General features: G+C 33.9%; 4 protein-coding genes across 6 annotated transcripts; 2 read left to right on the plus strand and 2 right to left on the minus strand.

The window, feature by feature from the left end:
• Positions 1 to 1,406: 1,406 nt before the first annotated feature.
• Positions 1,407 to 4,888, plus strand: LOC144551761 (NAC domain containing protein 52-like). Its single transcript, XM_078299858.1, has 5 exons — positions 1,407 to 1,955; positions 3,389 to 3,666; positions 3,769 to 4,041; positions 4,277 to 4,550; positions 4,728 to 4,888. The coding sequence occupies exons 1-5, from the start codon at positions 1,799 to 1,801 to the stop codon at positions 4,835 to 4,837; spliced, it is 1,092 nt and encodes a 363-aa protein (XP_078155984.1). The 5' UTR covers positions 1,407 to 1,798; the 3' UTR covers positions 4,838 to 4,888.
• A 2,700-nt stretch (positions 4,889 to 7,588) lies between these two features.
• LOC144551738 (P-loop containing nucleoside triphosphate hydrolases superfamily protein) lies at positions 7,589 to 10,210 on the plus strand. 2 transcript variants are annotated; one of them, XM_078299821.1, is made up of 8 exons: positions 7,589 to 7,782; positions 7,894 to 7,998; positions 8,076 to 8,153; positions 8,233 to 8,380; positions 8,474 to 8,544; positions 8,841 to 8,937; positions 9,016 to 9,176; positions 9,786 to 10,210. In XM_078299821.1, exons 1-8 carry the CDS (start codon positions 7,630 to 7,632, stop codon positions 10,032 to 10,034), a joined length of 1,062 nt encoding a protein of 353 aa, XP_078155947.1. In that variant the 5' UTR covers positions 7,589 to 7,629; the 3' UTR covers positions 10,035 to 10,210. The 2 variants fall into 2 exon arrangements, with proteins under 2 accessions (XP_078155947.1, XP_078155948.1); XM_078299822.1 differs by lacking the exons at positions 7,894 to 7,998; positions 8,076 to 8,153.
• A 977-nt stretch (positions 10,211 to 11,187) lies between these two features.
• LOC144551739 (uncharacterized) lies at positions 11,188 to 13,177 on the minus strand. Of its 2 annotated transcripts, XM_078299825.1 has the most exons (2): positions 12,822 to 13,177; positions 11,188 to 12,599 (listed from the first exon to the last, which is right to left on the minus strand). In XM_078299825.1, the coding sequence occupies exons 1-2, from the start codon at positions 13,128 to 13,130 to the stop codon at positions 11,298 to 11,300; spliced, it is 1,611 nt and encodes a 536-aa protein (XP_078155951.1). In that variant the 5' UTR covers positions 13,131 to 13,177; the 3' UTR covers positions 11,188 to 11,297. The 2 variants fall into 2 exon arrangements, with proteins under 2 accessions (XP_078155951.1, XP_078155950.1); XM_078299824.1 differs by having other exon boundaries at positions 11,188 to 13,177.
• Positions 13,178 to 16,026: 2,849 nt separating this feature from the next.
• On the minus strand, positions 16,027 to 19,773 carry LOC144551740 (aluminum-activated malate transporter 12-like). Its single transcript, XM_078299826.1, has 6 exons — positions 19,336 to 19,773; positions 18,436 to 18,576; positions 17,938 to 18,210; positions 17,560 to 17,687; positions 17,322 to 17,465; positions 16,027 to 16,874 (listed from the first exon to the last, which is right to left on the minus strand). Exons 1-6 carry the CDS (start codon positions 19,643 to 19,645, stop codon positions 16,242 to 16,244), a joined length of 1,629 nt encoding a protein of 542 aa, XP_078155952.1. The 5' UTR covers positions 19,646 to 19,773; the 3' UTR covers positions 16,027 to 16,241.
• Between the last annotated feature and the right edge of the window lie 2,617 nt (positions 19,774 to 22,390).

Genomic DNA, 22,390 nt, shown 5'->3' on the forward strand with positions numbered 1-22,390 from the left:
TCAACTTTCAAGTGTGAAATTAAACTGCGCTTAATCCTCTGTTTTTCCATCTCAATTGCAGACAAGTGTACTTTTTTTTTTTTTATGAAAATCTCGTAGGAGCTTGTATTGTATTAAATGAACATAAAGTCTAGATTACATTTTGCTACTGAAATTTAAAATATTAAAAGACCGTAAAAACTACTTATAAATCCCATCGTCCTAATTAATTAAATGCCTCTTGAGTTCCGCCCTCTTCTTTTGTAAATACTGATCAGATCGGGGTTCTGACTGAAATTTTTTTCTTCTCTTTTCTTTTCTTTTCTGACAGCTCTCCTCCTCCTTGAGATGTCCCTTAATTCATATTTTGAACAATAACCTTACTTGAATGTGAGGTTGCTTGAATATTGCTTCATTCTAACTTTCCTAGACGGAAATCATTTTTTTTTTATTTATTAGCTGACTTTCTTGGATTTATTGTCTTATCGCGCACACAAGGAACCAAAAGAAATCAACATCGTATTTTATATACAAGTCGAGTTTAATATTATATATTTGGGGTTCTTTGTGAGTCCAATTTATAATGTCAAGCTGATTATAATATCAATTGAATCAATAAAAACTCTTATATTAAATTCAATTTCTAAATTATCAGATTTTCAAGAGATCTTGCCTCTGTGGCGCCATTTTAATTATTTATCCTATTTAATTTATCGAAGTATATATATATATATATATAGGGATCAATTTACGATCATTTATTTTGACAGTCTTGATAATCTTCAAATATAAAGTTTAAATTCAAAATCTAACATCATAAGCATGCATGATCTATATATATAATTCAATATCTTGATTTTAAAAATGATGAGATTTAATTTATGTTTCACAAGTGCCCTTAATTTCAACAATTTAATTTGCAAGGAACCACCCTTGATGTATCATCAAATAATATTTGAATTGCATAAAACTCGATTGTTAGACTATCTATATATCTTATGACATATTTATAAAATACCTTTTGATTTTCAATTTAATTTAGATCGATCGATCGATCTCAAAAATGATTATTATTAGATGTACGTACGTCTACTTAATCATAGTTGTATGTATATTTTTGTAATTAATTAGTAATAATAGAGGAGTTGGGCTTGTGTGAAATGGTCAAAATTCAAACATATAAAGCCGTTACTTTTGGGTTCGTTGCTTCCTGGCGGCTTCCTTCCCTTCCTCTATATATACATTCATTTCATCTCATCTATTTTGTCTCTACTCGAATCAATCAATCAATCAATCAATCAATCTCTCTCTCTCTGTCTATCTAAAACTATATCTTACACTACTTGACTTTTGGGGTTTGGTCCGTTTGGAGGTTATTCAAGTCTAGAATCTCTTAAGTAGACAACTCTTACATATTTCAATCTCTTAAGTACAGAACTCTTATTTCTCCTTCCTTAGTTTTACAAAATCATTCTCCTAGTAATTTTTGGTGAAGAAAAGAAATCAAATTTAATTTCTCAGAATATGATCGAAGTCTCCAAGCGCTGTAACATCTGCAAAAATAGTTTTGCTTCTAAGAAACTTTCTGTCCAGAAGAGCTTCTATTTTTGGATATTTCAAATCTTTAACCGGTACTGTGTCAATCAGTAATTTACTCAGGAGGATGTTCTTAGATTAGCAGTAAATTGTACATAAATTAAACAGTATATTTTACTGGTTTTCTTGGGTTTTTTTAACCCCAAGATTCAGTGTTATTCAGTTTCTTTTCCATCAAATCCGACGAATTCCATTTTCTTTCTTTCTTTCTTTCTTTCGCAATATGGGTGCTTTGACTCTGCCACCTGGTTTCCGATTCCATCCGACTGACGATGAATTGATCGGCTACTACTTGAAGAGGAAAAATGAAGATCTTCAAATTGAGTTGGAAGTAATACCAGTTGTTGATTTGTACAAGTTTGAGCCATGGGAGTTACCAGGTAACCATTTCTAACTTAATTTCTCTTTGTTGAAATGCATGCTACTTACTATTCATTAAACAGAAGCTGAGAATATATATTTAACTAGCTAGGTTCATAATCTGAAAAATTGAAATGATTCTCTAGACTACACTTATATCATTTTTAAACTTCAAAGAAAATTCGCATTCATATATGGAATTAAAATGCATCACATAATGCATAATTTAGAAATAATTAATATGGTTTAGAATACCAGTAATTATGTGTCTAAAACAATTGAAATGTCTGCTTCTTAGCAATTTCTTCATTAAAAATGTAATAAGTAATGTGGTATGGAAGACCAGTAATTATGTGTCTAAAACAATTGAAATGTCTGCTGCTTAGTAATTTCTTTATTAAAAATGCAATTTTCAGTTTCCAAGTAAATTTAAAACAGCAAAAATTAGTTTACTAATGGCAGATATAGTTCATTAGAAAACTAAGGGTTCAAATGCCTCCATTTTTGTGTGCCTCCACCATGCCTCCATTTTTAAAACTTAAATAATTCAAAATATAAAACTTAAAAATCAAAATAAAACCGTTGGATATGATCTACATTATTTTAACTATGCACGTGTAAAAAATTATGACATTTCAATTAATGTTATTTTGATTGTTATCAAGAGCTTGTAAAAAAACATACTAATGTGGGTAATTTCTACACGTTGATTTTTCAACTTATTGATTCACATAAAAATAAAATTGAAATGTGATATTTTTTTTATGAGCACATAGAGAATATAACATAGATCACATCTAACGGTTTTATTTTAACTTTAAAATTTTAAATTTTGAGTTATTAAAATTTAAAAAAAATGAAGACATGATATATGCACAAAAAATGAAGACATTAATTTGAACCCTTCTTATTTTATATATAGTTCCAAAACGAATCATCCTTTATAGAATTCTCCAAGCATGGCAAGAATCTAGGTTTTCTTTCCAATAGGTCGGTTCTAGATAGGTTTACAAATGTCATTTCACAAATAAAAGTACACTTTTTTATCATTCCATTTGTGATACAAAAGTCAAGCTTGAGGAATATTCTTGTATAAAAATTGCAATTTTTCAGGATGAAAAGACGCAATTTATATTTTGGTTGGTTGGTCCCCTATAGCCAAGTATTCCTTTTTCTAACATCTTTTAAGAAAAAAAAAATTTGCAAAATTTGCACTCGTTAATTTTCTTAGTATATGAGCGGAGAAGGAAAATTGGGCTCTTTCATTATCATTTTTGTAAAAGGTTTACAAATACATCAAAAGTACTACATTGGGTGAAAAGAAAATGCTAAAAAATGGTATGTGTTATAAAGAACACTAAGTAGTCAACACATCATGCATGCATTGGGTGCAACTTGTAAGCCAAAAGGAAATTAACTAATTACTAATTAGCTATATTTTCTCCAATTACAGAGAAATCTTTTCTCCCAAAGAAAGATTCAGAGTGGTTCTTCTTCTGCCCCCGGGATAAGAAGTACCCGAATGGCACTCGCACCAACCGCGCAACTGCTGTTGGCTACTGGAAAGCCACCGGTAAGGACCGGAAAATTGCATGCGAACCCTCCATCTTTGGGCTCAGGAAAACCCTAGTTTTTTATAAGGGGCGAGCTCCTGGGGGAGAGCGTACAGACTGGATCATGCATGAGTACCGCCTCTGCGAGAATCTCTCACATGGATGTAACAGCTTTATGGTACTTATTTTTAACTTTCATTTAAAATGTTTAATAGAAGTCTACTTGTATTAAACTTTTGAATATGGTTACTGATACCATTATATTATTTGATGATTACAGGGTGCTTATGCATTATGTCATGTGGTGAAGAGGCATAACGACACAACCGGACAAAGGGCATTTTCATCAATCGAATTACCTGCTAACACAAATAAATACATCAGAAATGTTGAAGGGAGATTAGCTGCTAACACTAGCCCAGATGGAAATAATTCCGTCATGACAGATCAATTTAACATTAGCAATGCCTCGACACCTGCTTATTCTTTGAATTCCCCTCTTGAAATTAGCACAAGGGAGATTCCAACACTACCAAATTCAAATTCTTTAAAGGTACAACTTGCCATTATTACTTGAAATTAGGAGATATGTATGTATGGTAATTAATTTCTCTATGTATTTACCAGTAAACTAGTACTAAATTTTAAAAAAAAAAAATGAGGAACATACTCACTCCTTGTTGCTCCAACAGAGAGAACAGATAATTGCCAGTATTATTGGTTGAATGCATGGTCTCTACAACATAATATATAGTTGCACTTAATTATTTCTAATTTATAATTTGCAGTTTTCTTCAACAAACCAAGGCATAGACGATGACTGGATGTCAACAGATAACTGGCTTCCGGATTTAATGGAATTAAACCCAAATTCAAATTGGAACCTGATGCCCCCACTATCTTCCATCAGTTGCTTAGAAGAAGACCACTCGCTCACTCGTGGATCACACTCGACTGAACCACAGCCCTTGACTCCCACATTTCCAATACAAGAGATGCAGTTGCAAGATCAGATCCTTGAAATGGATACACTCATGAAATATCCATTTGAATCTTCCAATGGTACGCTACCTGTTTGCCAGTTCATACATTACTTTTTTTTTCTTTCATAAAAATCAAATTTTACACATGTACGTAGTTCATGTAACTTACAATATATTATCAAATAAAAGTTTGAGGCACAAATAGAAAATAAATCAATAAAAGATGTCTAACAATATTTGTTTTGAATGATTTTAGGAATTGAGAATTGGAACACAATGACTTCTATGGCGCTTTGCAGACAAGCAAGTGAAGAAGAAGCTAGCTTGTGGCTACAAGATGATAACATGTTCCGCATGATAAATTGATGCATGCATGACGGTTAAGAGAACCTTATTATGTTACATTTTATAGATGTGAACAATAAATTAATTAATGATCTTCGTGATCACGTATATAGTTCATTATTTGTTGTTGTATTCCTAAATTAAAGGTTTATGTATTTCTATTTCGGCTTGTATTTGTAAATTACCTAGTGTATGCGCTGTGGGTTCTATGTATAATATACATAGCTATAAACATGTGTATTGCTTTTATGATGCATCATGTTATATAGTATATGAATTATTAAATTTGAAAATATTTCTTCGCTGTTGTCAACTTTAATTCTAATTTATCTTTGTAGAATGGGATCCATCAAGTTCAATTCAGTCAATTGATTGTTATCCAAAAACAGAAGTGAGTGTAAAATTAAATCAAATATAGAGTTTATTACTAAATGCGCAACAAAAATTTTTGTTTAGTTGTAGGGGCAGTAGCCTTCTTCTCCGTTCTCGTGTTAGTTTTACGCAACAACAACAATAGCCACGTCTCTACAGATATCCGTACGAACAAGTTGAAAACAATTACGAGTCAGAGTGTTAGCGCCGACTAACAACCCCTCTTCTCTATCTAGATCTCTCTCTCTCTCTCGGTTTTTTAAATGGTGCATGTAAACTAAATGATCAAGAACAGAAAAATGAAATGTTCACTCCGTATTAATAAAGCATATCATCAGTTGGTTGCACCATTTCAAATGCAAATATCCAGATAAATATTTTAAGAAATGGAGAAAAAAATTTACCTCATAAATTATGCGATCCAATAAAATTTAGTTCATAATTTAACTATTAAATTTAGACCAGACAATTTGGCATGTAGGACACTTCTAACCTATGTTGTATGAATACGGGTACGCATATCGTATCGGACACGATACGGATACGGTGATACGATAATTTTCAAAAATCAAAGATATGATGTACCTATTATATATATTATTTATCATTATTTTATTTATATTATTAAAACACTTGTATACATTTAATATAATTTTGGAGTCCCAAATAACATTAAATATAAAAATTGTGGATAAATACAATAGCCTAAGTATAGAATAAATATGCATGATAGCTACTAATTTGTAAGAACAAATGTGAATTAGGCTAGTGGTCAAGAGGCGTGTTGTTTGGGTCATAGGAGTATAGGACCTTGGTTCAATTCCTCTAGGCGCAAGAATAAAGTTTTTTGGTACGTAGGTGGTCCACGCGCGGTCCATGGCTTGGAGCGTTGTCTGCTGGCATACGGGGGATGGTACCGAAACTTTTATTAATAGAAAATATAATAAAATAATATCCAGATTAGGAGACGCTTTTTGTGATTTTTCAGATATAAGGAAAACGTTTTTAAATATCGCGGCCAATGGCCGTTGTGGTTTATAACGGCCATACTTAGTGCCTTATTAACCATTTTAACTACATTAACCATGCTAATTGAACCAGAGAAAAAAACCGGAAAAAAACCCTGTCCGTTGTGAATAAAAACGGCCAGGCAAAACAAAATAAAAAATTGCTGTCCGTGATTAATAGCAACGGCCAGGAACAACAACAACAAAAAAAAAAAAAAAAAAGGCTGTCCGCGATTAACAGCAACGGCCCACTTTTTAAAAAGATGTGTCAAGAATGTTACAACAGTAAATCTGTATTGGAGCTTTTACAAAGAAAAAAGGCCTTTTATAAATCAATCCCATCGCATCATTTTTCTCAGAAAAATATTAAATAAATGAATGGTATTTGTGGGTCCCTAGCATCAATTTTCTCAATTGTCGCTCTTCCAATCAATCACATCACATTACAACATTTTTTTATTTTGGGTACAACTACAAGACTTTTATAAAAGGGCACGATATCGTTCCTTATCACAACAAAATTTGAGCCATTAATACCAAGTGGGCCGTTGCTGTTAATCGCGGACAGCCTCTTTTTTTTTTTTTTTCTTCCTGGCCGTTGCTATTAATCACGGACAGCAATTTTTTATTTTTTTTCGCCTGGCCGTTTCTATTCACAACGGACAGGGTTTTTTTCCGGTTTTTTTCTCTGGTTCAATTAGCATGGTTAATGTAGTTAGAATGGTTAATAAGGCACTAAGTATGGCCGTTATAAGCCACAACGGCCATTGGCCGCGATATTTAAAAACGTTTCCTTTATATCTGAAAAATCACGAAAAGCGTCCCCTAATCTGGATATTTTTTTATTATATTTTCTATTAATAAAAATTTCGGGGGGATGGTATCTTTCAATTTTTAAAAGTCAGAAGAAGTACCATGCATAAGCCCCGCAAAAAGAGCGAAGAAAAAGGAGAATGTACACATCACTCTGACAAATATGAATGTTGAAAAGAGAAAAGAAACCATTTGTTATATCACCTACTTGATTCCCAGGAGAGGAGAGGAGATGGTCGTGGTCCCCTTTGTAATCTTATGCACAATTATTTTCAACGTTCATTTTAGAAAATTGTATAACTAAAAAAAAAATAATAGAAATAGAAAGAAGAATCACAGGCCTTAAGTTTTTCCTTTTTCTCTTGAAACAGTAAATCAAATCACAGGCCTTGAGTCAGGCCCTGTAGGGCCCAATTAACATTAAAATTTGCGTGGTTCAAGTTCGCAACAAATCGAACGACTCACATTGGACAACGGACACAATATCCATCGGACGCTACCGTTTCCTTTGAACCCGACCCGATTACATCGTCCCGTTACGACCATACCAAAACTTTCAATCAATCGAAAACCAGATCCGACCCGACCCGACCCAGTGGCAAGGCAGAGACGAAAAAGACTATGGCGCGGTCTGGTTGTTTCTCGCGGCGGTTGGGGGTGGCCGTGCGAGAGCTCAAAGGAGCATGGTACGGGCGGCACATGGCAGCTTCTGAGCGCGCCATCGTGGATCGCCTCCCTATCGTCGATGTTGTCCTCGAGATTCGCGACGCTCGGGTAGGCACTAAGCAGCTCTTCTCTCTTCTCATTTTGCTCTTTTTTGTTCTTTCTACATAAATTCGTATTAATTCCATTGGAAGAAGCAAATCCTTATTAATTTGCTCTTAGATTCCAATTACCTCTGCATTCTGGTCTCTTAAGCGCTGGTTTGGATCCAGTAAGCATGTAATCGTGTTGAACAAAGTCGACCTAGCTGATCGCTCTTCCACAGAGGTGTGCATCATAGTTTTTTCCTTAAAAACTTTTCTCCAAAATTATGAATTGAACTTTATGAATTGAACTCATTGCAGGACTGGATGAAACATATTATGCAACAGGGTTGTGCATGCTGTGCAGTCAATTCACACAAGAAAGATAACATAAAAGAGGTAGAACAGTAGCAATTGCTATTTACGGGGAAAAAAAAAAACATGTTAATACCATGCCAAAAATATGTGTTCTGTTCAGCTATCAATTGTTCTAAGAGATAAAATAAGAGAGCTCAAGTCTGGTCAAGATAGTTACACTGCAACAGTTATGTTGGTTGGGATACCGAATGTTGGTAAATCTGCAATTGCAAATTCATTGCATGAAATTGGAAGGATCCATGCTGAAGGTACGCTTTTCTAGGTCAAGTTTATAGATTCAAGGCCTTCTAATTTTTTTAACCAACTTATGGTGGAATTTAATTGTTTCTGAACTTTTTAAGAGAAGGGGAGACACAGGCATGCTGTAGTGAGCACTTTTCCGGGTGAAACTAAAGATATCACTGCTTATAAGGTAACTCAATTACTGCATCATTATGAACTAGGCACTGGTACTGATGAAGTATCTTGCTGGTATTGTACTGATTGTAGTATTTCTCAGTAGTGTTTAATTGGGTTGAATATGCTTTAGCTCTATTGAACAATTAACCGAAACCAGCTGGTACATATGTGGATAATAGCCTTAACAGTACAAGTACTCAATTTGTATTTGAATGGGAAATGAGTGGGTTTCGTAACTGAAATATAATAATAATTAAATGAGATCACATGTATTCACATATTTCTGATACTCAAAATCGCCTTTTTCAGATGCAAAGCCATCCAAGTATTTACGTATTAGACACACCAGGTGTTCTATCTCCAATAGTTGCAACTGATGACTATGCCTCCAAGCTAGCACTAACAGGTAAGAAATCCATGTCATTTCATTTTGTATAAATGTATTTGTCATGTTTTTGCAATGCTCACTTACCTCTCACTGAAGGAGCAATCAAGGACTCAACTTTACAAGATGGCGGTCTGGTCGAGTTCTTCCTTTTTGTTCTTAATTTTTCTGGCAAGTACAACAGTTGGGAGGATTCAGATGATAGAGCTGAACTCGTGTCTCAAAAAAAGATCAGAAAACATCATTCAGATCATACCAATGTATGGGTCATCATATTATAATTGTTTCAACTCAAAAAAAAGTATCATAATTTTTTAACTACTTATTTGCTTATTTGTTTCATTATTCAAGAGTTTTGTTGGATGTTCCCTCCTATTGTCTTCCTTTTCGTGGCACCCAATCCAAAAAGAATGGGAAATAAGGGAGGAAACATTTCAAAAGTGTTTGAGCTTTAATATCATGCCTTCCCCTGGGGAGTGAGATCCATTTCATATCTAATCTAGACACTAGAGAATTTTATTACCAAATTTAATCATCTGATCAGGCTCTCCTAATTTTTTTTCGAGTCAAAGAACAACCTACCTTATTCTTTTTTTTCTTTCCTTGTGTAGAAATAAAAAGCAGGAATAGGAGCTTTGTTACATTTGGAATAAGAAAGTTATAGAAAATATGTTAAGTGTTTATCGACTCTTGAGTTGTTTGTTTTTTACAGTCTGCATGATCCTTCTTGCTTTGCAAGCATACATGATATTGACATTATGCAAGGTTACAAGTGAATTACCTTATTAGGAGAATCGATGGCGTTAGGTTGTCTTGTACAACATGGCATAATATAGATAGCTCTAAAAGGTACTTTTTCGCTTGTGTAGGATGTTATTGTGAAGGATGTCCGAAGAACCCTTGCCAAGATAAGACACTCCTTTAATGGTGATTTGGAAAAGGAAGATGAACATGGAAAACTTATAGAGTCTCAGTTAGTGGCACTGCAAAAGCCGTTTGGGCTACATTGTGGTTCGGTTGGGGACAGAAATAGAGCCATTGCATCAAAATTGTTGGACCTTTACTGGACTGGGAGGCTTGGTCACTACACACTTGATACTTTTTCAAATGATCTGTAGAAACATAACTGTTTCAAATGTTACAAATTCTTAATATCCAGATATTAATTTAAGGAAATACTTCATAATTTGTTTCAGAGTCATCTTTTCTTGCGTAAGAGTGAATAGATGCCATGAATGAACTGCAGCATTAGAACACAGATTGTAATCAAATATATCATTCTCATGTTACTTTATTCCTTCCAGAACAGCAATTTGATTTAATAGTTGAGTAGTCTCTAATGCTTTCTACTGACAAATAAGGTGAAATATTATTATTGAATGCCTGAATTACCATACCAGATGGCACAGAGGACAATTATTTAAATTGAATCCAAGAACAATAAAAACTTGTTTGATAGAATGTTAATTAAATGGCGCCAATTGGTAATGTTGGTTCCAACTTTTTTTTTTTGCATCAAAGTTGTTGGTTACAACTTACAGAGTCAATAAAGGAGGAAACTCGTGCCAAAATGTGGTGTGACATCATCTATGATTGGTTCATTACTGAACCTTAGCACACCTCTATTTTATAAACTCATCTAAATAAATAAAAAATAGTTAACAAAATCGATAAATAGCACGACAGCCACAATAATTGATTGTGTGATATTCAATTACCCTGCAGAAAACAATTTAAATAGGTCCACAAAACAGTTCTGCAGCAAAATCATTTAAATATTTGAAACTTTTTGGAATCATATATGCTTTAATTTGTGATTTATAAGAACATTAGGTGTATAGAAGAGGTACAGGAATACATTATAATACAAGGTTATTATAATTTACTGCCACAATGATTTTGTAGCAGCTTTATAGCCTATTATTAGAAGAGTCCGGTACTTGTATCAACAATTGCCATTTTGGTTGCTTTGTTAAAGTATTTGCCAGTAAATTTTACTCAATTACTAACAACAAATGAACAACACTTAACAGTATCATGCCAGTTAGCCCAACTCAATTTACAATACATTCAATTATTCTCAATTCGCCTCAAGTATACATCAACATGCAATCAAAGCATCAAAAGCCAAGGAAAAGTGCAAAATAATAGATTGAAACAAGACAATTGACAGATTTATTAAACCATTTCTAATATGGTACCAACAAAGTCAAATCATGAAACAGTGGATCAAAGGAACGATTAAAAAAAGTCAAAAGAAAAATCATCAAAGCACCTACAAAACTAGTATATAAAACTATTATATCAGAGTGACACACTACAAGATACTTGACAGAAAAGGAGGTAGAAACAATACTTGTTGCTTAAAGATACCGAAACACTCATGCTGCATCAGTACCCACTTCCAGAAGATCATCAAATTTTCTAGCTTTCTCTTTCAGAATACCTATGATTTTCTCAGACTCCTCACGAATCACCATGGGCAGGAAGAATTCCATATTATCAAACCATTCATCAAGTGTCATTTTTTCAAAATCAACCCTGGCTTCTTCACTATTCCTCTCTCCCTCTACTCCGACATCCTCTTCTCCTTCCTCTTCTATAACCATAGAAGAATCAGCACTGGTTCTGGCCTTTGTTCCCTTTCTGAGTTCTGGAATGGAAACATGATCAGGATCAGAACTGGGACTATCCAATTTTAACACTAAATTGTCAACATTTTCATTTTCCTCCTCTGAAACAGTAGATGCTGTGTCCCTTCCTCCTCCCATTCCCTTTCTCTTCATACCAACCTCCTTTACTCTCGGAACTGAATCAACCGTACAATTCCCATCTACTTCCTTCAAAACCCTAGAGGACTTAACCCTCCTAGGATTTCTTCTCACCTTTCCCTCTCTGTTGTGATCTGATTCTTCAGTCTCTAAGTGAAAAAACGTCACAGAATCCCTAGACTCCTCTTTTTCCAAAACCCTAGCAGTACTCCTTGCTATAATATCCCCCATACCTTTTTCTGTTTCCTTCTGGCCCATTTCAACCCCAGAATCAGAAACCAAATCAGGATTTAAAGCTTCCACCTCTTCTTTATCCGAAACCATAGTAGAAATAGGTCTAACATTGTTCCTACGACCCCTTACCGGAGCCGAGACTTTAGATTGAGCCCCTTTCAGCCCTATTTCCTCTACTCCGGCATCCTCTTCTCCTTCCTCTTCTATAACCATAGAAGAATCAGCACTGGTTGTGGCCTTTATTCCCTTTCTGAGTTCTGGAATGGCAACATGGTCAGGATCAGAACCTGGACCATCCAATTTGAACACTAAATTGTCGCCATTTTCCTTTTCCTCCTCTGAAACTGTAGATGTTGTGCTCCTTCCTCCTCCCATTCCCTTTCTCTTCTTACCAACTTCCTTTACTTCCAGAACTGAATCAACCGCACAATTCCCATCTACTTCCTTCAAAACCCTAGAGGACTTAACCCTCCTAGGGTTTCTTCTCACCTTTGCCTCTCCATTGGGATCTGATTCTTGAGTCTCTAAGTGAGAAAACGTCACAGAATCCCTGGACTCCTCTTTTTCCAAAACCCTAGCAGTATTCCCTGTCACAATATCCCCCCTACGTCTTCCTGTTCCCTTCTGACCCACTTCAACCCCAGAATCAGAAACCAAATCAGGATTCAAAGCTTCCTCCTCTTCTTTATCCGGAACTACAGTAGAAACAGGTCTAACATTGTTCCTACGACCCCTTATTGGAGCCGAGACTTTAGATTGAGCCCCTTTGAGCCCTATTTCCTCTCCAGAAACCCTAGATGAAATAACACTCAGAGAAGCACCTCTTCTAGTAACCCTCCTTCCCCTTACATTGTTACCATCTGTTTTCCCTTCCAAAACCCTTGGTGTGACAATTTTGACACCGAGCTTGGTTTTGAGACCGATCTCAATGACATCCCCATCTGAGATGGATACAAGCTTGGATGTTTGAATTTTGGAGCCATTTATGGTTGTGCCATTGGAGGTGTTAAGATCGGAGACAAACCATCTAAAATCATCCTGAATAAATCGGAAGCAGAGGTGATTTTGAGATACAGCTGGGTCGCGCAATGCCAGACTGTTACCCTTCATGATTCGACCGATTTGGATGGGGGAATCGGGATTGCAGACAAGAATTTCGCCATTTCTGGGGCCTTTGAGCACGGTTATTTGGAGAATCGGCGCCTCCATAGTAGATCGGAGATCGGAGGAAGAAAAGCAAGAATTGGGGATTTGGGGGGGGACTGGAGGAGGGATTTTGGAGAGATTTGAAATTTTGGATGTTAGAATAGTAATGGGCTGAAAAGATGTGAAAGAAATCCAGGTCCATTAGTTGAAGTCTTTTTACTTTGTTTTTACTTTTTAGAATTGCAGATCCATTTACTAAGTTTATTTCGGGGCTTACTTTCGTTATTTCAGTTCAGGGTAATAGTGCAAAACTGGTCCCAATTTTGGACAGCACTGAGCTTCTGACTTCTCACGAACCAATTTGTGGTTATTTTGATTTGTATCGACAACTTTTAGGGCTTTTTATATGAAAGAGTGAATGACAACTATTTCCTTGAGAAATTTGGTAATTCTATGGATGGTTTCTTAATTATGCAATTAATGCAACAGGGAGGCTAAATTCATAATGTCATCGGTTTGAATTTTCTAATTTAAGAACTTACAAAATTCGATATTTTTGTTTTACAGTATTCGATTTCACTGTTGAAAGAAGAACACGACGAATCATCTATGATCTTCATCATTTGCGTTTGGATTGAAGGGCAGTGTCGAACATCATTTGCGATTCAACAGATATATTTGTGTGTTGAATATTATGCTTGTGTTAAACAAATGCTTTTCAATTGTTGTTTTTTGTTGAACAATGATGTATTATAGTTTGCAATTGTTATCTTTGTAGTTAACATATGTCAGTTTACAGTATTAAAGTGTTATAGTTTTATTTTTTCACTTTTTATTTTTGATGTTCTGGATGTTGTATACATTCAATTGGTTTATAGTTTACATGTATCAGTTTTACAATATTGGTATTTTGTAGTTTGTACGTTTTGTTTTTATAGTTTAAGTTTACAGTTTTACAGTATTAAAATTTTGTCTTTTTACATTTTTTTTTATCGTTTTCATCTGCTAATTTTATATTATTAAAATTTTATAGTTTGTACGTTTTGTTTTTATAGTTTAAGTTGACAGTTTTATAGTATTGAAATTTTGTACTTTTTTACGTTTTATTTTATCGTTTTCATCTGCTAATTTTACATTATTGAAATTTTATAGTTTGTACATTTTATTTTTATAGTTTGTACGTTTTGTTTTATAGTTTTCATCTGTCAATTTTGCACGACTGCAATTTTGTAGTTTGTACATTTTATTTTTATAGTTTAAATGTGACAATTTTACAGTATTCATTATTGAGATGGGCTACGATGAGTTGCGAAGTAAAGCGACTATTTTACTTCACGCTCATATTTTGCGATTTTAAAGTTGAAAATGTCGATTCGAACCATTCATCTTGTTCTCCATATTGAAATGTGCTTGGAGACCAAATTTTACATTTTTTGGAATTTTTTTACTATTTATTAAACAATTTTGAAAGTCGCTAATCTGATGGTCCAGAAAATTTTACTGTTTTTTAGTGTTCACAGCAAAATGATAATTTTAAAAAAATGCTTAATAAATAGTAAAAAAATTCCAAAAAATATAAAATTTGGTCTCCAAACACATTTCAATATGGATTAAACATCTAACGGTTCAGATCGGTCTTTTGGACTTTCAAAATAAAAATACAACGTGAAGTAGAAACGCGTTTTACTTCGCAACTCACCGTAGCCCATCTCTTCATTATTTATATAATTCTTTTGTGTGTTGATTAAATAAAGAAATTTTTTTAAAAAAATTCTAAAAAAAAATTATTTGAAAATTTTAATTTTGTCTTTTCATCACGTGTTTTTCGAAAAAACTGCTAATAACTAACACTAACTGCCAATAATTTTCAATAACTGCAATTTCCAAAAGTACAACAAGTGGACCCTCTGAAAGTATATTTTTTTAGTCCTGTTGTGCAAGTTGCAAACTATTAATAACAAACTTGGGATCACTTTGAATACCAGCTAATTGATATTTTATTAACTGATGTATTTTATGTGATATATTGTGTAAATATATAGAATGATGGAAGAGTTTTATAGTATTCATGCAAGTTAAATGACATTTTTTTCTGTGGACAATTAGACGCTTCCATCATATTGTTGTGTAAATCTCACTTTATATTATTATTATTAAATCGCTTTAACTTTTACAAAAAATGATCTTTTGTTGAATAAAAGTAGAAATAACATTTGAATAGATTAAATAAGTATCCGTATAACTATATATGTTAAATCAAATCATCATGGTCAACCAAAACTTACTTTATTTAGATAACAAGTATGAAAAATATAGCATAGTAGGAAACTATGTGCAAAAAGGACAATTTTAGCAACTAATAGGTATATAACCCTGTAAACTTGGTAACAAAAAACAGCTCAAAAGTCTTCATTTCTGCAATCTTGTGAAACGTAGGTATAAATTTTCAATTAAAAAAAAAAATAAAGAACATCAAGCAAGAGCTGCAGATTAAAACAGAACCTTTCTGTCAACAATACAAAAGAAGTAGAAAAGTATTGAGTGACGCTATGGTACTATGCATAGCGCATATTAGACCATACTATGAGTCAATATCTCTGTTTTCAAAATTCAAACAGTCGATCTAAACCGTTTAACATGATCTCTATATGTAAATGTACATGTGGATCAAATTTTATAATTTTTTTTACAATTTTTCTACTACTTTTATAGATGAGTAGAAAATAACTTGATCTAAAAATTCTTCAATAGGATTTTTCAAAACTGTGTTTTCCTAGCTTGAAGGATTTCTCATAACAAAATGCAAAACAGATGAGCAAAAGATAAAATTTATTGAGAACGGGAGTAAAATATCCAATTCATTGGCAATTTTTATGCTCTTTTTTGGTTCCTTCCTCATCAGATGACACGCCAAATGGCTTTGTTATGCTAGAAAGCAGAGTTAAAACAAATCCAAATCTAACACAAAAGAATAAATACTTGTCCAAATTTTGGTCTAATTAATTATTGCATGAACTCAAAATTCGGAGGAATAATATTGTCCCTTGAGAATCAATCAAGGGTCTCTACAACAAATATTTTTCCCCATAGGAGTAAGTATAGTGGCCTTGTGCATTACAAAATAGTGCAACTATCTGCTAAACAAAGCATATATATGATCTCATTCCCAACTTCTCAATCAACAGCAGGATTTAATTGAGGACTATACAATTCCCTGCTTTTTGCATTCTCCTTTGATTCATTTCGCCTCACCTCAATCGAAACCAAGTCTTCTTCTTCGTATTCCTTAAAACTCGCTTGTCGGCCCAACTCCTCCACCTCCTCTATAACAAGCTCTAGCCTTGCCGCCATCTCCACTAAAAGTGCCGCAAATGCAGCAAAAGGAAGCGCCTCAGAGAACTCCAGACTCAGCATAGCTATCTTGCTTAGAGTTGGTCTCAGCACCGGCTGAGGCTTCGCTTTGTTGCTATTGTTGGTGTTGTTGGTGTTGCCATTGATGTTGCTGTTTCTCTTTTCTAGCAGTGCGGCTACATCGGTCTTAGCTGAAGGAAGTGACACCATCCAATTGTTATTAGTTGCATGTTTGGCAGCAGAACGGTTGTTTTTGGGATTCAGAAAAAGTCGGGGCTGTGAACGGATGGCAGAGTTGAGGTCATGGAGGGCTTGATGGAGGTGGTCAGAGAGGACGTCAGGGGAGCACCGGCGGTGGGTCCGTAAACTGGAGGCCAGGTCTATGAGAACTTTGGAGACTTCATTGGCAACTTGGATGCAAGGGCCTCGAAACAGCGCTCTGACGGATGGCGTGGTCTTTGAGAGTGTTGCAACCATGCAATGAAAATTTAAGTGGTTATGAAGGCAAAGATAGATGCATGTAATGATGTAAATTAATACTGCTCATAGATTAGTTGGTAGCTAGTACTGTGATATTATATCTAAATCAATGGTTTAGATATATATAATTCTGTATGTAATTAAAGGGGGTTCACCTTTTCAGATATACTGTAAAATGAGTAGATAAAGCTGTATATATTTGGCAGATAGCTATTATATCAATAGGATGCACTATTAGGGGCATTGTATAAGTTTAATAAGTTGGATTAGTAGATATATTATCTTTTTATCTACTTTGGTTTCCTCACACCCGTATGTCAACAAAGTAGAATTATACTGTGATTAGTGTCATTGGTGCCAGACATCTCAATCTATATATATATTCTGGGTTTATTACTTTTATTTAAATTGAATTATAATTACCTGTATTTCAGATTCCAAACATCCATGAAGAGATACAGCTGTATAGCCAAAATGCCTAAGCACAGTACCAAGCTTGACATACTGTTGCCATGGGTACTTATAACAGTGTCTTGAGTGGCGCGGCTCCCAGCTTGCAAACAATGCCTAATTTGTTTCAACATAATTAAGATAGAAATGTTAATTTGTCATTATTATTAATACTTATGAGAAAATCAAATCATGTAAAATAAGAACTTACAAGGTTCTCATCGCTTGATTTCGAATCCAACACAAGCCGATAGCCATTGGATATCATCTCCTTGGTTGCTTTCACATCAACAATGTTTCCATCCTTGTCTTCGTCGTGAAAATAGAGACTTACACATGCTGGATTCATTTTTTAAGATGTTATCAGACACAATATACTGTTATATATGCATCTTAGTTTGCGGTTATTGAACAACTACGCTGGTGTTAGCATAAGCTTTCTCTACAATATGTCTTCTAAGTGAAGTGATGATAGTTGAACGAACACTTTGTGATTGTTTCAGGACAAAAAATCATGTGTAGTATTAGTACTCTGACATAAAATCAAAATAATTTGACAGATATTTTTTAGAAGTGACAGATATCTAACCTTCAATTGAAGTAGCTAATCCTTCAATTTTACGAACAGTATAATTGTGAAGATCTTCACCCGACCAATTTGGAAAAACAATGAGGCTCATGAAGAGGCAAATGCCACAACCAATAGCAATGGTGAAGAGGCGGTCACGTGCCAATGGTACAACATTCTCTTCCCGAAAGCTGGAGACGCTTATCAGATTAAATGTCAGTAGAAAAACCAACACCCCGTAATCATAGTTTCTTTTAATTTTTGTGTGGAATCTCACATATGTGGCACCAAATCCTGTAAAAAATATAGATCACAAAAATTAGCTTGCTTAAATATTCTTTCATTTATAGTTACTGCAATCCAACGGCATCATTTTTGGTTGCTACACAGCAAAATATCACTTAATGCTTATAGTAAGTACAAGTCACCATTAATTCTATGTGGTTATTGGTTGATTAAGCTCAATGTAAACAAATTTAGCCTCAGTGAAACCTCAATGTAAGCAATTTTGTTATATACCTATTATAAAGACTGATGCTCCGACAAAAAATGCACGAAGTGTTTTTCCAGACTTCTCAGCTACAACTTCAATAAGAAATGCTAGAGACCCTGCGCATAATGTCCCAAATCCTCTATTCAGTCCCTTGCAAAGAGTGGCTCCTACAAATAGAGCATGTATAAATAAAATTTAGAGAAAAGAAACAAAGCATAGTAGTAATTAATTAAGGGGGGATTTCTTCTGTACAGAAGATCTGAAGATGTGCCATAATACCTTGAAAAATGAGATAAAAGAGTAATATCCACAATAACCTATCTTTCTAGAATTTGCATGTTTAACTATATGAGTGAGAAATAGGGACACTGTTTTAGTCTTTATTGAGTGAGGCTATTGTACTATGCATAGTACGGATTAGTCTGTACTATGGATCAATATCTTCGTTTTTAAAGTTCAAATAGTCATTTGAACCGTTCAACATGGTGTTCATATGAAAATGTACTTGCTAACCAAATTTTACATTTTTTAGAATGGTTTTACTATTTTTTTTTAGATAGGTAGAAAATCACTACATTTGATTGGTCTAGAATTGTTAGATCAAGTGTTTTTCTACCTATCTAAAAAACGTTACAAAATTGTAAAAAAAAAAAAAAAAAAAAAAAAATTGATCTGCAAGTGCATTTTCATATGTAGGTAAGGTTGAACAGTTCAAATCAATTGTTGGGACTTCAAAAATAGAGCTATTGATTTGTAGTATGGACCAATCCGCGCTATACATAGTATCATAGCCTCAGTCTTCTTTATTTTTAAGATTTGCAGGGCATGGGCATGTTTCATCCCTTTTTACTGCAAAACCTAAAATGAAATTCCTGAGTATGACTCCTTTTTAGAAAACAAACAGAAGAGATTAAATTGAAATTTACCAGCAGTGAATTCAAGCACCACAACCACAGTCATGACGGCCCACATCGCATTTTTACCGATACCTTCAAACAATGGCTGAAATATATACAAGAAGGAAACCAGTGTAAGTGCCACACCGACCTTTACGGCATGCACCACTCGTCTCGGATCCTCCCTTCCAATTAGGTACCAAGTTTTCAAAAATGAAACAAAAAATGTACTTATTTTCAGAATGAACTTCTCCATTCTTGGAAACCAAGTTTGCTTTGTTTCATGAAAGGAGAGGTTTCCAGCCATCGACATGGCCCAATGAAGTTGTGCAAACACCATAAGACTTTAAAATGTTCTTAGTTCATGTGTCGAACCCTCTATATATGAGGGGAAGGAATCAATTGCAGAGTCTAGTTTTGCTATCTTTGTATTGTGTGAAGAGTGTAGTAGAAGCAGTTGTTTTCTGTGAAGTTGGCAACACCTCTCTTCTATAAAAAGGAAAGGCTTGTCAATATCAGGTCACATGAATCCTACTTAGAAAGTGACATTTTGATGGCCAAATTAATTAAACTCCATATTAGGTTTCGTAGAGCAAAGATGCATTGATTTTGAGCCATACATTTCCAGTTGTATGGGGAAATCGTTGGTCCGTTGAATTAATTGTGCAAAAAAAAATTATATAAATATTGTTTTTTGAGTCACATGCATTTTTGTTTCTAGAATTGGTACTCCTTGGTACCTTATTTAGATACCAAATTGTTTCCCTGATTTTATCAAAAAAAAAAAAAAAATGCTTCCCTGATATTTTGAACTCTTAAGAGCAATCACATAGTTTACTGTATTAAGAAGCACATAAGCACTAGAACTGTAGAACATAATAAGTTTTTTTTATAAGATTTTCACTTTGAAGGTAAGCACTATCTTTTAAAAACAAATTTTCCATATTAGTAAGCAAATTATTATTCCTTTTTACTTGTAGCAATGTAGGATGCTTGCCTTGTGGAGAAATTTTTATTGGCTGTTGATTGGTGGCTATCTAAATAGAGAATTACTCTAATATCATTTCTTAAACCTTAAAAAAAGATCTTACTATAAACAAAATGCTGTTATGTTTGTTCTTCTTTGACAAATATAATGTAGACGCGTAACAGGACAACTACAATTAGACTATTGAAAAAAATGCAATAATTGATTAAAAAATAAATTAATACGAAAAAACTCGGGTTTTCTTCTAATGAAGAACAGAGACAGCTCCAATTACTTGGCTTCGTTTTTTCAAGTTTGACTTGTTAGCTAGTGACAGTGATTTGGTGTGTCAATCAGGTCATGAAAAGGGAAGGTAAAGGAGAAACTGATTGTGCCATGAAAGGTGAATATATTAGCAATTTCCCTGTAATTGGGGTGGTTTGATTTAGGCTTGAGAGGTTTAGATTCCAGGCAAGTGTCATTTTACAGGATATATATAACATTTATTTCCAACTGTACTGTAGGGAGAGCATAGAACAGGGGGGTATTTACCTTTTGTACCAGAAAAAGTATCAGCTGAATGCAACTAGCTACTAATATTATATTTTTGCGGTACCGAACCGTACCAACTACCAAGGAGGTCGAGTACTCTCAACATTCAAATATGGGGGTTCATAATTCATTCATTTCAAGATTTGCACTGAATCTGAATTCAATATCATCGATCATCGTTTAATTTGGTGCAGTTACTACTGATTTTATATATAAAATGCATGCATGTCAACCCCATAGGATATAATCTTCATAAAAATATATAAAATAATTCCAACCTAGCTACATATGCACGGCACCTATCAGCCGATGCTATATATGAATCTATAACTCAATTTTCAATATCCAAAAACTAAATTCATTCGACAACTCAATTTCAATCTACATATTAAAATTTTGTAGAAATCAAATTTGTATTTTGGTCCTATTTTTCGCATTGGGAGAAAAACTATTCTATTTCTTTATATTGAACGGAAATCAGTTCTTTTCTCTCTATCCTAGAATTAGTAAAAGGATTTTTTTTTTTTAAATGTAAATTTTAGTTTCTTACAAAATTTTGATGTGTAAATCGAATTGAGCAATTCAGATCGACCATTCAAATACTTCATATTGAAATTTAAAGTTGTAGCTTCACCTGATTGATGCTATACATAATAATACCATAAACTCATTCAATATCTAAAGTATTTTTTTTTTAATTTTCCACAAGATGAATATAGTCACTTTTCTAGGGTTGATTTGTAAGAATGAAAGTTCTCATTTGTGCAAGTTCCTCACCCTTCCCTCTCTTTAGATATTTTAATCATCAATGAATTCTGCATAATTTTTTCAACTAGATAAATAAACAATGACACGCCATTTAATTTGAATTACTGTATTGATGATCAAATATATATGTAATATTTTGTGACGGAGATATGTCAATTATTTATGTTATATGTCAGCTATCAGAACCATATTAAAAAATAAAAAATGTCAGCCATACGAGCAAGGTATTCTAAAGGAAGAAGCCGTCCAGTTGTTGTACTAGTAGTATTACAAGACTTGCTAGATATATATATTTTAGTATGTAGCATTGACTTGCTAGATATATTATTTTAGAGAAAAGTTATATTTTAACAGAATAATTTTGAGTTTATGCAGCATATGGTATTACACTTTTGTTTACTCAATGTACAAACTCAAACATACTTTTAGCTGATGTGATACACTCTCAATGACAATTAGTGAAATTTAGAACTTCATTAGTAGGAATAGATTTTCAGAAATGGACATAATTACTACATCTAATCAGCTCCACTTCATTCAGTTACTCACACGACAAAATTGAGTGGAAATGGAAAGCCTCAGAGAAGTTTTCAACTCATTCGATTTATAAAATTCTTAACTTTGGTGAGTATCAACCAAAACATTCAATGATATGATGAAACTTGCTGGTACCACAAAAAATTAGAGTATTCATGTAGTTAGTTTCGCATAATACACTATTAACCAAAGACAATTTAGTCATTCAAGGGTGGGTTGGAGACCCCAAATGTCAGTTCTATTTGCACCATGAATCGATTG

This window comes from Carex rostrata, chromosome 3 (genome assembly GCF_964058835.1).
Source record: "Carex rostrata chromosome 3, lpCarRost1.2, whole genome shotgun sequence".
Lineage (NCBI taxonomy): Eukaryota > Viridiplantae > Streptophyta > Magnoliopsida > Poales > Cyperaceae > Carex > Carex rostrata.